The following is a 15,933-nucleotide window of genomic DNA, read 5'->3' as shown; positions in this document are numbered from 1 at the left end:
GGAGTGTGGTGTCAGGAAAATAACCTCACACTCAACGTCAACAAAACTAAGGAGATGATTGTGGACTTCAGGAAACAGCAGAGGGAACACCCCCCTATCCACATCGATGGAACAGTAGTGGAGAGGGTAGCAAGTTTTAAGTTCCTCGGCATACACATCACAGACAAACTGAATTGGTCCACTCACACAGACAGCATTGTGAAGAAGGCGCAGCAGCGCCTCTTCAACCTCAGGAGGCTGAAGAAATTCGGCTTGTCACCAAAAGCACTCACAAACTTCTACAGATGCACAATCGAGAGCATCCTGGCGGGCTGTATCACCGCCTGGTACGGCAACTGCTCCGCCCTCAACCGTAAGGCTCTCCAGAGGGTAGTGAGGTCTGCACAACGCATCACCGGGGGCAAACTACCTGCCCTCCAGGACACCTACACCACCCGATGTCACAGGAAGGCCATAAAGATCATCAAGGACATCAACCACCCGAGCCACTGCCTGTTCACCCCGCTATCATCCAGAAGGCGAGGTCAGTACAGGTGCATCAAAGCTGGGACCGAGAGACTGAAAAACAGCTTCTATCTCAAGGCTATCAGACTGTTAAACAGCCACCACTAACATTGAGTGGCTGCTGCCAACACTCTGACACTGACTCAACTCCAGCCACTTTAATAATGGGAATTGATGGGAAATTATGTAAATATATCACTAGCCACTTTAAACAATGCTACCTTACATAATGTTACTTACCCTACATTATTCATCTCATAGGCATACGTACATACATATACTGTACTCTATATCATCGACTGTATCCTTATGTAATACATGTATCACTAGCCACTTTAACTATGCCACTTTGTTTACATACTCATCTCATATGTATATACTGTACTCGATACAATCTACTGTATCTGCCTATGCTGCTCTGTACCATCACTCATTCATATATCCTTATGTACATATTCTTTATCCCCTCACACTGTGTACAAGACAGTAGTTTTGGAATTGTTAGTTAGATTACTTGTTGGTTATTACTGCATTGTCGGAACTAGAAGCACAAGCATTTCGCTACACTCGCATTAACATCTGCTAACCATGTGTATGTGACAAATAAAATTTGATTTGATTTGATTTGAAATATGCTGGGTCCTATCCATATACATGCATAAAGGGCGCAGCGGATACAGGCAATGCAACCTCCATTGTTCACTGGAAGCATACAGAGGAGGAGAGAAAGGGAACAGCTCGAAAGCCAGGGACCTGTAAGACATTGGCATAACCGTGGGAGCACAAGTATGAATTAGGACGTAACATCACTTTGGAGTCGTCAGGCGCAAACTCCACACAGGAAGGATGTACTGATAGCGAGTGGAGATCCCCAACACGCTTGGCCGACGCCAAGGCCATGAGCTTGTAGGAAAGGACCTTCAGGTCCAAAGATTCCAAGCATCCAGGACCAAAACTAGGTCCCAGGTCAGTGCCATAGGCTTAGACACTGGTCTGAGCCAGCACACTCCTTTCAGGAATCGCACCACCAGAAGGTAAGACCCCGTGGTAGAGCCATCAATCCCTACATGACACGCCAGGATGGCTGCCATATCAACCTTTCAATATGGAAAAAGAAAGGCCCTACTCAAAAGGCTCTTTCAAGAACATCAAAATATCCACCAAAGAGCTCTCAAACGCACCCCACGTATATGTATACAACCCTCTCGTATAGCCTGTGTAGTCGTAATCACTTTCAAGGGTTTAGTCAATTAGGATACCCATTGGCTACTGCACATGCAGCAGCTATCTTGCCTGGGGTCCACATAAAACATACAAATAAATGACAAAGTACACAACAGTTATAGACAAGAACAACATAAGATAACACATTAAATTAATGAAATAAGAGTTAGATATTGGAAAGACACCAAGAAACAAACAAAAAAAATACTATTTACACACTATTCATACATACATAATAATATTCTTATGTAGAGTTCCATTTTATCTTTAGAAAGAGAGGCGCTGTGAAGCTAAACTTTTTGTTTGAGTAACCTCTGGTGGCAGAGCATTCCACGATGACATGGCTCTAAACATAGCTGACAACGCATTAAATCCGTTTTTGGTTTGGGTGCCGTGAAGACGGAGTGTGTGTGTTTTCCGCATCAGACTAGCCGAATGGACATTTACCATAGCATTACAGCTTCCATTCAGAAAGACAAGATTGGAGAGAGAGAGAGAGAGAGAGAGACACAGAGGGAGACGGAAAGAGAGACGGAAAGAGAGAGACAGAAAGAGAGAGACAGAAAGAGAGAGACGGAAAGAGAGAGAAAGTTGTCCTGGAGGGTAGCCAGGGGAGATGGGAAGTGAGAAGAAGGAAAGGACAGAAGCAGAGCAGCTGTAAGGTTGGGCCACATTATTATTTTGTTGCACAACAATTCACTGCTGTTTCATCTAAAGTGTTAAGAAAGATTGTAATTGCAAAGAAAACAATCTTACACACAACTGAAAATGTGATGGAAGGACATTATGTACAATCGTTTCTTAGAGAGTTATGTCAGCAAAATTAGCACTTTAAACGCTCACAAACTCACCAGCAAATCACTGACGAGCAGAAGGAGAAGAAAATATTAGAACGACAAAGGAGAAACTTAAATACTGAACACACATCTGTGTCTCATCTCTCTACACACCAGAGAATTGTCAGTGTAATATTTACACTCAGAAAATATTCTGCCTCCCGGCAACAGATGCTCCCTGGTAAACCTGATATTACCGCTGCTGGTGACTCGGAGTCAGACAGACACCTTCCCAACTGGAACCAAAGTGGTACCTCACACTGAGATGAACAATTGAACTCGTCTAAGGGGGACATTGCTCTCTTAAAAACTGAGAGACGATTATTAGCAAAGGATGGAATTCAATCAAACCCAGATTGTAGAAACCGTAACGACCCGGTTTAATATTGAACATTTTAAAAACAGTCAAAGCAACCTGTTTCTCACCTGTTCAAGTAATAATGAACATTAGGCTATTGGAAATACTGTGAAGGTTAAATCACACTGCAAGGATAACGGAGATTAGTCTGTATGAGGTGGCTTTAGGACGTTTATAGGAATCAACTGTTCTCCTTTTATTTATAAAGGACTATTTGGAACTCTGGCCTCTGGCTCAGAAACATCTCGAAGCAGCCATCTCACCTCCACAAACCCAGATGTGGGTCACAAGGGTGGTAGTAACAGTTAATTGTGAAGACACCTGCTGGGCTGTAGCAGGACAACAGTTACACTCTGTAAAGGATATTATACCTTCTGCCTAGCACGTATCACCATGAGATTTAGTTCCTGGATACTGTTCTACGCTTTAGAAAATAGAAAATAAAGTCCAATCTATTTCTTATACTTTTGCCTCTCACAGTGTGTAGAATTTTAAAAGAAACTCCCCTCATGTCCAGGAAGCTACACACATAGGAACAGAATGAGAATAGCCTACATACAGCACCTCTATTGATGCACATCTTTCACCAACTGGGGAAATCAAATTTTATATTACCTCAGAAATATGTCCTGCTGGACTGAGGAATAGCATGTAGGATGACTCTCACTACACACCATTATCTAACAAATTATGTGAGGTAATTATACAAACAGTGCTCTATGAAACATCAGACCCCCCCCCCCCCCCCCCCGGTCCTGGTTGTTGCAATACGTATGGGGTATTCATATTCATGTATTTAGTGCTACAACAGGTTACAAGCCCTTAACCAACAATGCAGTTCAAGACATAGGGTTAAAAAGATATTTACCTAATAAACTGAAGTAAAAAATAAAATAAAGTAACACACAAAGTAACACAATAAAATAATAATATCAATGTGCAGGAGTACAGGTTAGTAAAGGTCATTTTTAAAATGTAGGTAGGGGTAAAGTGACTATGCATAGATAATTAACAGCAATTAGCAGCAGTGTAAATGGGGGGGGAGGGTCAGTGTAAATAGTCCGGGTGGCCATTTGATTAATTGTTCAGCAGTCCTATTAGAAGGACAAGGCGAGACCTAGATGCAGATACAAGAGGCAGATGGTTAAAGTCCAAGATGTTTATTAGCAATCCAAAATAGGTAGGCAAGAGAATGGTCGAGGACAGGCAAAAGATCAAAACCAGTTCAGAGTTCCAGGGGTACAAAATGTCAGGCAAGCTCGAGGTCAGGGCAGGCAGAATAGTCAGGCAGGGGGGAATGGAGTTCTGAAAAACAGGCAAAGGTCAAAACCGAGAGGACTAGTAAAAAAATAATAGAAAAGCAGGAGCACGGGGAAAACACACTGGTTGACTTGAACATACAAGACGAACTGGCACAGAGAGACAGGAAACAACAGGCATAAATACACTGGGTAAAATAAGCGACACCTGGAGGTGGAGACAATCACAAGGACAGGTGAAACAGATCAGGGCGTGACACCTATGGCTTGGGGGTAGAAGCTGTTAAGGAGACTTGGGTGACTGGAGTCGTTGACCATTTTTTGGGACTTCCTCTGACACGCCTAGTATAAACAGTTGAAGTCAGAAGTTTACATACACCTTAGCCAACTACATTTACTCTCAGTTTTTCACAATTCCTGACATTAAATCCTAGTAAAAAGTCCCTGTCTTAGGTCAGTTAGGATCTCCACTTTATTTTAAGAATGTGAAATGTCAGAATAATAGCAGAGAGAATAATTTATTTAAGCTTTTATTTCCTTCAACACATTCCCAGTGGGTCAGAGGTTTACATACACTATTGTTTGTACAGACGAACGTGGTACCTTCAGGCATTTGGAAATTGCTCCCAAGGATGAACCAGACTTGTGGAGGTCTACAATGTTTTTTCTGAGGTCTTGGCTGATTTCTTTAGATTTTCCCATGATGTCAAGCAAAGAGGCACTGAGTTTGAAGGTAGGCCTTGAAAAACATCCACAGGCACACCTCCAATTGACTCAAATGATGTCAATTAGCCTATCAGAAGCTGCTAAAGCCATCACGTCATTTTCTGGAATTTTTCAAGCTGTTTAAAGGCACAGTCCTCTTAGTGTATGTAAACTTCTGACCCACTGGAATTGTGATACAATGAATTATAAGTGAAATAATCTGCCTGTAAACAATTGTTGGAAAAATGACTTGTGTCATGCACAAAGTAGATATCCTAACCGACTTGCCAAAACTATAGTTTGTTAACAAGAAATTTGTAGAGTGGTTGAAATCAAGTTTTAATGACTCCAACCTAAGTGTGTGTAAACTTCTGACTTCAACTGTAGGTCATGAATGGCAGGAAGCTTGGCCCCAGTGATATTCTGGACCATCTTACCATTATATTATCATTACCATCTGTAGCGCATTACAGGCTGACTACACCACTCGCATCGCGTGCGTTGCAAAATACATTTTGAAATCTATAATATTAAATTATTGTACCCACACTGCTCACGTGCGCCAATGAGCGTCTGTATTGCCAAGTGCTAAAATGGAAGTCAGTTCTATTTCTGACGCAGATCGCGCTGCAAGTCCTGCCTCTCCCATCTCCTCATTGGTTTATAGAAGCAAGTACCCACGTGCCATCTCCTCATTGGTTATACCCACGTGGGTGACTGAAAGACAAAATAGGTCAGTGGCGGTAATGCACCTAATTTATGAATGTAGCCAATTGCATTATAAAGTCAAGAGAAGAAAAAGCCTGGAAGGAGGAGAGATGACTGGTAACGATTCGGTTGACCGTTTTATGTGTGGATTAATTGGTGGAGTAGAGGACCTTGTGCATTTCAGGTAAAATAACAACTCAATGTTAATATCCCAGGACAAATTTGCTAGCTAAATAGGACAAATTAGCTAGCAATTGCAAGCTAACTAGCTAAATTGCCATAAATGTTTAATGCTTTTCGACCTGTCCCCAAATTAATATAATTGGTTCAGAGTTTGTTTTGATAATTTAACCTGCGTGTCGTGATCGTGTTTGGTGTGCGGGAACAAAATACATTTATGCACGATGGTGCATGATGGCGCACGCGCGCAACCGGTTTGGGTTCTGTGTTACGATCGGATGCAGAGCAGTTGCCATACCAGGCGGTGATGCAATCGGTCAGGACACTCTTGATAGTGCAGCTGTTGAACTTTTTGAGGATCTGGGGACCCATGTCAAATTTTTTTCAGTATCCTGAGGGGGAAAAGGTGTTGTTGTACCCTCTTTACAACTGTCTTGGTGTGTTTCGACCATGATAGTTTGTTGGTGGAGTGGACACCAAGGAACTTGACACACTCTACCCGCTCCACTATAGCCCCGTCGATGTGAAAGGGGGCATGTCCTGCTCTCTTTTTCCTGTAGTCCACGATCACCTCCTTTGTCTTGCTCACATTGAGGGAGATGTTGTTGTCCTGGAACCACACGGCCAGGTTTCTGACCGCCTCTGACCGACAGCTATAGGATGTATCATTGTTGTCGGTGATCAGGCCTGTGTGTCATCGGCAAACTTAATGATGGTGTTGGAATCGTGCTTGGCCAGCATTTGGCCTCCCTTGATAAAAATAATAATAATTTTAATCAGCTAAACTGAGTGAGCTCAGCAGTGAATGGTCCTGGCACAAAAAAATGTCAAGGGAAGCCAGTTTGGATTTTGCTTCACACCAATCACATCAGAAGCCAAACGCCATCGAAAGAAAAAACTTAAATTGTTGCATATTTCATAAACTTCCCATGGATGGTGATAGAGATTTGGACTTGTGGTTTTACTTAATTCTCCATACTAGCCAATGATTATAATGGCGATTCTGTTCCAACCATAAATTCATACATTGTGCCCCTACCCTGAGAGAATGGAAGTTCAACATGTAATAGGTTAATGAATGCATGCATGCAGGAGTACCTGCCTGTTGGTCATCAAAGGTTGTGAAATGCCTGTGTGTTTTACCTGAGAATGGACCTACAAAGCTGGTTTGTTGAAGATAGAAACGGAGTGAATAGAACAGCATCTGATAGGCCCTAATCTTCTGATAGGTCTGCAACTACTTGTTCCGTCAAGAATCTCTCTCATCACAGAGACTATAGTTCTGCATCAGTTCCCCCACACAGCAAAGTGCAAAGGTCAAACCTGTTTACTGTAATGTGTTCCTATAATGACCAGTGGTTCAGTTAACGGCTAAATAACTACGACCATTCTCTCCTTTAATCTCTACTGTGTGTGTGTGTGTGTGTGTGTGTGTGTGTGTGTGTGTGTGTGTGTGAGACATCAAACACAGACTGACCCTAAGGCTGTATGCATATTGTTAAAGTATGGGAGCTACAGTATGGGTGAACAATTAACCAAACACACACACACACACACACACACTGGAAAGCAGCTATTCAATTTGAATGACTAATTCTAACTGTATGGGGACTGGTTTTCCATTGACCCTGTGTGAGACCGTAAGTTCTTCTTTTCATAGTTCTGAGTGGTTCATCTGAGCCATTCTGTGTTCTAATTCATAAGTACCATGGTTTGTTACTGCAGGGGTCTGTATGTACAGACATTAGTAAACTGTCTGTTAGCAGCTCTGAGACAGACCCTCTCTGTTTCCCCTTTGTAATGCCTGAGGGAGGCATGAGAAAAGAGAGGCCTGCTTGGCGCAGTGTGTATGTATGTGTTCCCTTGTGTGTGTATTTGTGTGTGTGTGCGTGCACATGTGCATGTGTTTGTGTTAATTGTCCCATATTAAAACTGTAGATTTGGCAGGGGTTAGGGCCCATGCACACACTACGCTAGTTTCCTGTAACGGGGTTTGTGGGGTCTGATCTGCAATATCTATAGCTGTAGATTAACCATGACATAAAGGCAACTTAACATGAGTAAAAAAAACAGATTTTATTTAAACAGGCAAGTCAGTAAAGCACTCTTATTTACAATGACGGCCTACCCGGAAACAGTGGGTTAACTGCCTTGTTCAGGGGCAGAACGACAGAATTTGACTTTGTCAGCTCAGGGATTCGATCCAGCAACTTTTCAGTTACAGGTCCAACCCTCTAACCAGGGGCTACCTGCATGTGTTGATGTAGTGTTGCCAATAGTTTATGTTATTACTTTTTACAGTATTGAAAAAAGTATGCAAACATAAAAATGAATACCTTTTATTTAAAGATTACATTTTACTCAACAATCTAGTTTAACAGAGGAAATGGCTCATGTGAAAAGATCTGGAGACATTATACATTCTAGCACCTTCATATGAACTTGTGTTTGACGTATAAAAACTACAAAAATATAATATTTCTTATAATATTTGTTTTCACTCAAAATGAAAATGTGATGTATCTCATGCTTAAGATTGTTATATGAAAAAGTAAAGTAAAAGTAAAGTATTATACCACTAAAGACAATTAGAAAAACAACAGTTGACTAACTGTAGTAGACCAACAGTGTGGATCATATTCTTGTTCTCATTATAACATTCTAAACTTACGTATTGTTAATGAATGAATATGTTGGATGTAAAGTGCATCGGTATCCAAAATAACATACAGTATATGATATCAATAGGTAGTCAAGCCAATCTATCTACTATTACCATTTCTACTATTACTATTACTATACTTCTACTAACGCTAGCACACTAAAACTGCTGATAGATTTGCTTTTCATAGTGTCTGGTTTGCTAAATATGAAACTTTATCATTTCCATAATGTTTCATAACACATTGACGTGGTAGTCTGTCTGACAACAAATTTAATTTGGTTAACCCACTGCATGTGTTGTCCGGGATTTTAGTTCATACTGTACGGGACTAGTCAATGTCAGAATTAAAGGGGAACCTGAACTACGACGTTGGCAAGCCGTGGGTTGTTAGTTATCTGACTGAACTTTCCCTTTATGGTAGTCTGGATTAACTGTTCCTTTAATAAAATCTGAACGTACTACCTTTAATGTTTCCATAACCATGACGCGGCTACGGACAACTATTTTTTCATTGGTCGCTCAATAAGCAGAGTTCTGACTCTAAATGTTGCTAATTACCAAAGTTGCTCAGAGAATAACATCACAGACTATACTTCACATTAAGACTCTTTATATGAAATACTTCAACATCCAGCATGGCTGGATACAAAAAAAAAAATATTGGTTGAGTCGGTACTAGACAGGGATGTCCATTCACTCCTGTGTGTTCTTAAGCAGACATACTGTAAGTGTGTTCTAGTGGCGCTGCCCTGCACACGTGAACATCCCCATGCCTCTTGGATCTTTTTTTTTGCATTGCTGAACCTTGTACACTCTCCAGGACAAGCTGATAGAGTTGGATTGAGAGTTGTGAATTCTGTCATGAATCCTCCCGCATTATCTCTTCCTTTCCTTCCTCTCCATATCTCAGCCCCATCAATACCTACCTAAAGAACAGTTCTAATTCCTAAATGACAGAGAAGCCAGGGTTCAAAACAACTCCAAAAATCTTTACCAATCAAATAGGATAGTAAACAAACGGTATATACATCATAGATAAAAACATACATGCACAGATATAATTTCACTTGGCGCTAATAGGGGTGAATTCTATAAGGAGTACAGGTGGTTATGGTAGCATTGGTAACAGAGGTGGTGGTTTTGGCAAGCCATGGGTTGGAAGGTTCCGTGATGGACAGGATAAGTGCTGTTCAGCGTGCGTGCCAGGTGAGTAGATGTTACACGCTATACGCCTCACATTACATACAGCCGCTAGTGAAAGTCTACACACCCCTTCACAATTTGCCTTAGAATTACATCTAAAAAAGGGATTACATTAGATTTGTTTCCTACTGATCTACACAACCTACTCCACATTTGATATAAACATTTTCAAATGACTGAAAAATACAAAATGAGGATGTATTGATTGTGTGTTTTCCCACCCCAAAGTAAAAACTTGGTGGAAGCACCTTTGGCAGCGATTACAGATGTAAATATTTTGAATGAGATTCTACCAACCATTCACAACTCTTAGGGCAACATATGTCCATTGTTTTTGTCAAAATTGCCCAAGCTCAGTGCATTTGCGTGGGAATCATTGATGGACAGCAATATTCAAACCTTGTCTCAGAATTTTAAAGCACATTTAAGTCAGGAGAGAATGGACCATTCAGGAACATTCAACACCTCTTAGAAAGCCATTATAGTGTGTGTTTGGCATAACAAATTGTGTAACTGACCACAGAAAAATAAAACTATCCAAGGATTGGGTTTTCAGAAGACCGATTCAGGTTTTCCTCTAAGATTTTACCTGGGCTTTGCTTCTTTCATTTTTATTTTGATCCTGACAAACTCCCCAGTCCTTGCCGATGACAAGCATACCCATAACATGATGCTGCCGCCACAATACAAAAAAACTAAGGGATCAACAACAGTGCATTCCCTTCACATTACTGGCCTGTATGACAAAGCGAAAAGAAGGAATCAAAGTAAAAACAAATATGAAAGGAGCAAACCCCAGGTAAAAAGTTAAAGGAAAACCTACCTCTGTATTTTTCAGAAAGACAATTACACAATGTTTTATGTCAAAGACTCCAGAATTGCTTTCCAAGAGGTGTTGAGTGTTCCTGAGTGGTCTAGACCTGACTTGTGTTTTCTTGAAAATCAGAGACAATGTTTGAATATTTCTGTCCATAAATGATCCCCAACCAAATGTATTGACTTAGAGCTATTTTGACAAAAACAATGGCATACATACAGTATGTTGTCCTACGAGTTGTGCAAAGTTGGTAGAATATTATTCAAAATTAGTCACAGCTGTAATTGCTGACAAAGGCGCTTCCACCAAGTATTATCTCTGTGGTGTGAAGACATCTTCGTTTTTTTTTATATAACTTTCTTTCACTTTGAAAATGTAGGTTGCGTAGATCTGTAGATTTTTTTTTTTTTAATATGATCCCTTTTTAGATAAAAATTTAAGGTAGTAAAATGTGAAGACTGTGCTAGAGGAGTGTAGACCTTCACTTGGCACTGTTTCTGTTGGGCGGTCTTCCTGCAGGCTCTCTAGTTGATCTGCTTGGCTTTCTTCATCCTGAAACAGAGAGACGCCCAGTATGAACATATGACCGTTAACATAGACATATGGATATCGTCCTTGTGTGTTCAGGTCAACCACTTGACTGTTCCGCCAGCAAAAACACTTTGATTAAACACCATATTGAGATGAATGACTATTTGGTTTAGTCCCGAGTCTCTGCTGCACAGTGTTAGAGACACTGGAATGTACTACCTCACTTTGCCAAACCTCCCCTGTGATAACTACTGCTACTGGGGTCCACAGCGAAACACTCCTCCTATGTGTTTGTGTGTGTCTGTCCCCTGTATTAATCCTCTCTGTATTTTCCAGACAGTTGTAGCTGTTAGTAACACATGGGTCAACGAGACTAATGGTGCAAAACACATTCAACACAATGATTATCCATCTTAAGTCTCTCTATCAGGACCAGTGGCGCGTATTCAGGGAGTTCAAGGGAAGCCAGGTGTCCCCAAAAAATGTACCAAGAAAAAAACATATACAGTTATTTATCTTTTGCCTGTCTGTGTTTCATACTTTTCCTTCAACTCGCAAGAGGCTGAATGTATCTCACTGGAGAAAGCATCCGAGCGTGCGAAACAGCGCCCCTCTGTCTCTGTATGTGAAGCCCATCTATTTCATGCTGTCCTGTCAAAAAATAGTCTGATAACTTTGCCATCCGTAGCATTGAATGCAGGGGAAGCTAGCGAGTATTTGGCCTCCCTTGATAATAAAAATAAATAAATAGCCAAACAGTGTTGAGCGAAACTGAGTGAGCAAAACTGTGAATGGTCCTGGCGCACTCAAAAAAAGTGTGAAGGGAATGCCAGTTTGGATTTGGCTTCACACCAATCACATCAAAAGCCAAACGTCATTGACAGAAAAAATGAATTGTTGCATCACGTTATGTTGTTGTCCTAAGGGGGCTAGCTAGCTAGCTAAAAATGTCCCTTTCATAAATTAGCCATGGATGGAGATAGGGATTTTGACTTGTGGTTTTACTTAATTCTCCATACTGGCCAATGATTATCATGGTGATTCTGATCCAACCATGAATTCATACATTGTGCTCCTTGCCTGAGAGGATGGAAGTGCAATATGTTGCTAGATGTACTAGGCTAGTGTTAACCAGCTGGCTCATCGTTGCCCATGAAAGGAAGTTAGGCCTAGGACAACAAAAACTAAAAGTGTGTACAGTATGGTAGAATCATAAATAGTTTTGGCAACATGAAAGAAAGGCGGATGGTTTTGGCGTTTCTCTACAAGTAGGGTGAGTGAACATGTTTTTCTACTTGAACGCGCGTGCACACACAGAAATCAGTACCATGGACTGCTACTTCATATTTAGCTTATGTTGATTGGACTAAATTGTTTTTTGGTATATTTTAGTTGTCACTGTATTAGACTAAGCAAAGATAATATGATGTTGAAATGTTAAAGTTGAAACTGGTGCTGGAATAGTGGAGGCAGCTACTGTTTTCTTTGCTACTTGCGGTAACTCTGTTGTAAATCAATAGTTGTTTAGGAGTCCGAAAATGTCGGAAACATTGACTTACTTGACCATGCTGTAGGTCATGTAACATGTTACATGCAATGTGCTTTCTATACTTCAAAGGACAGATATTGCTCTCTGGTTTTGTGAGGAAACATAGGTGTGGTTGAATTGTATCTTGTTCTTGGCTATCATGGTGGCAAGGCATTTGAACTGACAGGTTACGCAATTATCACCACATAGGATGTAGTATGGCAATTTATTTCCTGGTTTGGCTTTCCAGGGATTTTATCAACGCACCATTACTGCTCAGGACCCAGTTACAGTGCCTTGCGAAAGTATTCGGCCCCCTTGAACTTTGCGACCTTTTGCCACATTTCAGGCTTCAAACATAAAGATATAAAACTGTATTTTTTTGTGAAGAATCAACAACAAGTGGGACACAATCATGAAGTGGAACGACATTTATTGGATATTTCAAACTTTTTTAACAAATCAAAAAAAGAAAGATTGGGCGTGCAAAATTATTCAGCCCCTTTACTTTCAGTGCAGCAAACTCTCTCCAGAAGTTCAGTGAGGATCTCTGAATGATCCAATGTTGACCTAAATGACTAATGATGATAAATACAATCCACCTGTGTGTAATCAAGTCTCCGTATAAATGCACCTGCACTGTGATAGTCTCAGAGGTCCGTTAAAAGCGCAGAGAGCATCATGAAGAACAAGGAACACACCAGGCAGGTCCGAGATACTGTTGTGAAGAAGTTTAAAGCCGGATTTGGATACAAAAAGATTTCCCAAGCTTTAAACATCTCAGGGAGCCCTGTGCAAGCGATAATATTGAAATGGAAGGAGTATCAGACCACTGCAAATCTACCAAGACCTGGCCGTCCCTCTAAAGGAGAAAAGTGAAGACTGATCAGAGATGCAGCCAAGAGGCCCATGATCACTCTGGATGAACTGCAGAGATCTACAGCTGAGGTGGGAGACTCTGTCCATAGGACAACAATCAGTCGTATATTGCACAAATCTGGCCTTTATGGAAGAGTGGCAAGAAGAAAGCCATTTCTTAAAGATATCCATAAAAAGTGTTGTTTAAAGTTTGCCACAAGCCACCTGGGAGACACACCAAACATGTGGAAGAAGGTGCTCTGGTCAGATGAAACCAAAATTGAACTTTTTGGCAACAATGCAAAACGCTATGTTTGGCGTAAAAGCAACACAGCTGAACACACCATCCCCACTGTCAAACATGGTGGTGGCAGCATCATGGTTTGGGCCTGCTTTTCTTCAGCAGGGACAGGGAAGATGGTTAAAATTGATGGGAAGATGGATGGAGGCAAATACAGGACCATTCTGGAAGAAAACCTGATGGAGTCTGCAAAAGACCTGAGACTGGGACGGAGATTTGTCTTCCAACAGGACAATGATCCAAAACATAAAGCAAAATCTACAATGGAATGGTTCAAAAATAAACATATACAGGTGTTAGAATGGCCAAGTCAAAGTCCAGACCTGAATCCAATCGAGAATCTTTGGAAAGAACTGAAAACTGCTGTTCACAAATGCTCTCCATCCAACCTCACTGAGCTCGAGCTGTTTTGCAAGGAGGAATGGGAAAAAATGTCAGTCTCTCGATGTGCAAAACTGATAGAGACATACCCCAAGCGACTTACAGCTGTAATCGCAGCAAAAGGTGGCGCTACAAAGTATTAACTTAAGGGGGCTGAATAATTTTGCACGCCCAATTTTTCAGTTTTTGATTTGTTAAAAAAGTTTGAAATATCCAATAAATGTCGTTCCACTTCATGATTGTGTCCCACTTGTTGTTGATTCTTCACAAAAAAATACAGTTTTATATCTTTATGTTTGAAGCCTGAAATGTGGCAACAGGTCGCAAAGTTCAAGGGGGCCGAATACTTTCGCAAGGCACTGTAAATATCTCTCTCTGTAGCCAGTTAACTCCATAGAATGACTAGATACTCTGGACATATACGTTGCTTTGACTGGCGTACCCACTACAAGTAGCTCTTCACTCTTGGCCAAGAGCGCACCCATGCACCAGAAGCATGGGAGAAAATAGTCTATCTAACCTTCTTTTTTCAATACCCACACAACAGAGAAACACCTGCAGAGTTCATTTGATTTTTAGTGATCCAATTCTTCTCGAACGAAGGCATTCTCAAGGAGTTGAGCAGTCCAGTTCTCCAACACACCCACAGCGGTGTGTAAGAGCTGTACACTGTCTGCCTCTCTGCTTGTATAGTACAGTAGTCTGCATGCTGATCTGTGTCTGTCTGGCAGCTAGAGTGCCTTCAGAAAGTATTCATACCCCTTGACTTATTTCACATTTTGTTTTGTTACAGCCTGAATTCAAAATGTATGAAATATTATTTTTCTCACCCATCTACACACTCCATAATGACAATATGAAAAAGCATGTTTTTAGAAATGTTTGCACATTTATTGAAAATGAACTACAGAAATATCTCATTTACATAGGTATTCACACCGCTTACTAAATACTTTATAGAAGCAACTTTGGCAGCTATTACAGCTTTGAGTCTTTCCACACTTGCCCATTATTATTTTCGAAGTTCATCAAGCTCTGTTAAATTGGTTGTTGATCATTGCTAGACAACTATTTGCAGGTATTGCCATAGATTTTCAAATAGATTTAAGTAAAACTTTTAACTCGGCCACTCAGGAACATTCACTGTCTTCTTGGTAAGTGTAGATTTGGCCTTGTGTTTTAGGTTATGGTCCTGTTGAAAGGTGAATTGATCTCCCAGTGTCTGGGGGAAAGCAGACTGGTTTTCATCTAGGAATTTGCCTGTGGTTAGCTCCAATCTGTTTCTTTTTTATCCTGAAAAACTCCCTATCCCTTACCGATTACAAGCATACACATAACATGATGCAGCCACCCCTATGCTTGACAATATGGAGAGTGGTACTCAGTAATGTGGTGTATTGGATTTGCCCCAAACATAACACTTTATATTCAGGAAAAAAGTGAATTGCTTTGCCACATTTTTTGCAATATTAGTTTTATTATGTACAGGCTTCCTTCTTTTTACTCTGTTAATTATGATACTATTGTGAAGTAGCTACTGTAGTGGTCAAAAATATTTTATATGTATATACATATAGAAATGTCCTTGTTTTTTTAAAGAAAAGCTATTTTTTTGTCCATTAAATAACATCAAATTGATCAGAAATACAGTGTAGACATTGATAATGTTGTAAATGACTATTGTAGCTGGAAAAAGCTGACTTTTTAAATGGAATATCTACATAAGCGTACAGAGGCCCATTATCAGCAACCATCACTCCTGTGTTCCAATGGCAGGTTGTGTTAGCTAATCCAAGTTTATCACTTTAAAAGAGTAATTGATCATTAGTAAACCATTTTGCAATTATGTTAGCACAGATGAAAACTGTTGTGCTC

General features: G+C 40.6%; 1 protein-coding gene across 2 annotated transcripts in view; it reads right to left on the bottom strand.

Moving 5' to 3' along the window:
• Positions 1-8,097: 8,097 nt before the first annotated feature.
• LOC139409203 (stromal cell-derived factor 1-like) overlaps positions 8,098-15,933 on the bottom strand; it is a 32,338-nt gene continuing 24,502 nt past the window's right edge. The window contains exons 4-5 of one of the 2 annotated variants that reach the window (XR_011634379.1): positions 10,793-11,011; positions 8,098-9,890 (exon numbers count right to left, since the gene is read on the bottom strand). Coding sequence is in view for 1 of the 2 variants with exons in the window: in XM_071154029.1 (XP_071010130.1) it covers positions 10,984-11,011 (28 nt within the window). In the remaining variant the exon portion in view is untranslated. Of the gene's footprint in view, positions 11,012-15,933 lie in introns of both variants that reach the window. The other variant, XM_071154029.1, reaches the window with a different exon arrangement.

Source organism: Oncorhynchus clarkii, chromosome 1 (genome assembly GCF_045791955.1).
Source record: "Oncorhynchus clarkii lewisi isolate Uvic-CL-2024 chromosome 1, UVic_Ocla_1.0, whole genome shotgun sequence".
In the NCBI taxonomy this organism is placed as follows: Eukaryota; Metazoa; Chordata; class Actinopteri; order Salmoniformes; family Salmonidae; genus Oncorhynchus; species Oncorhynchus clarkii.
The sequence above is the reverse complement of the archived record's forward strand: the minus strand, read 5'-3'. Positions and strand labels throughout refer to the sequence as shown.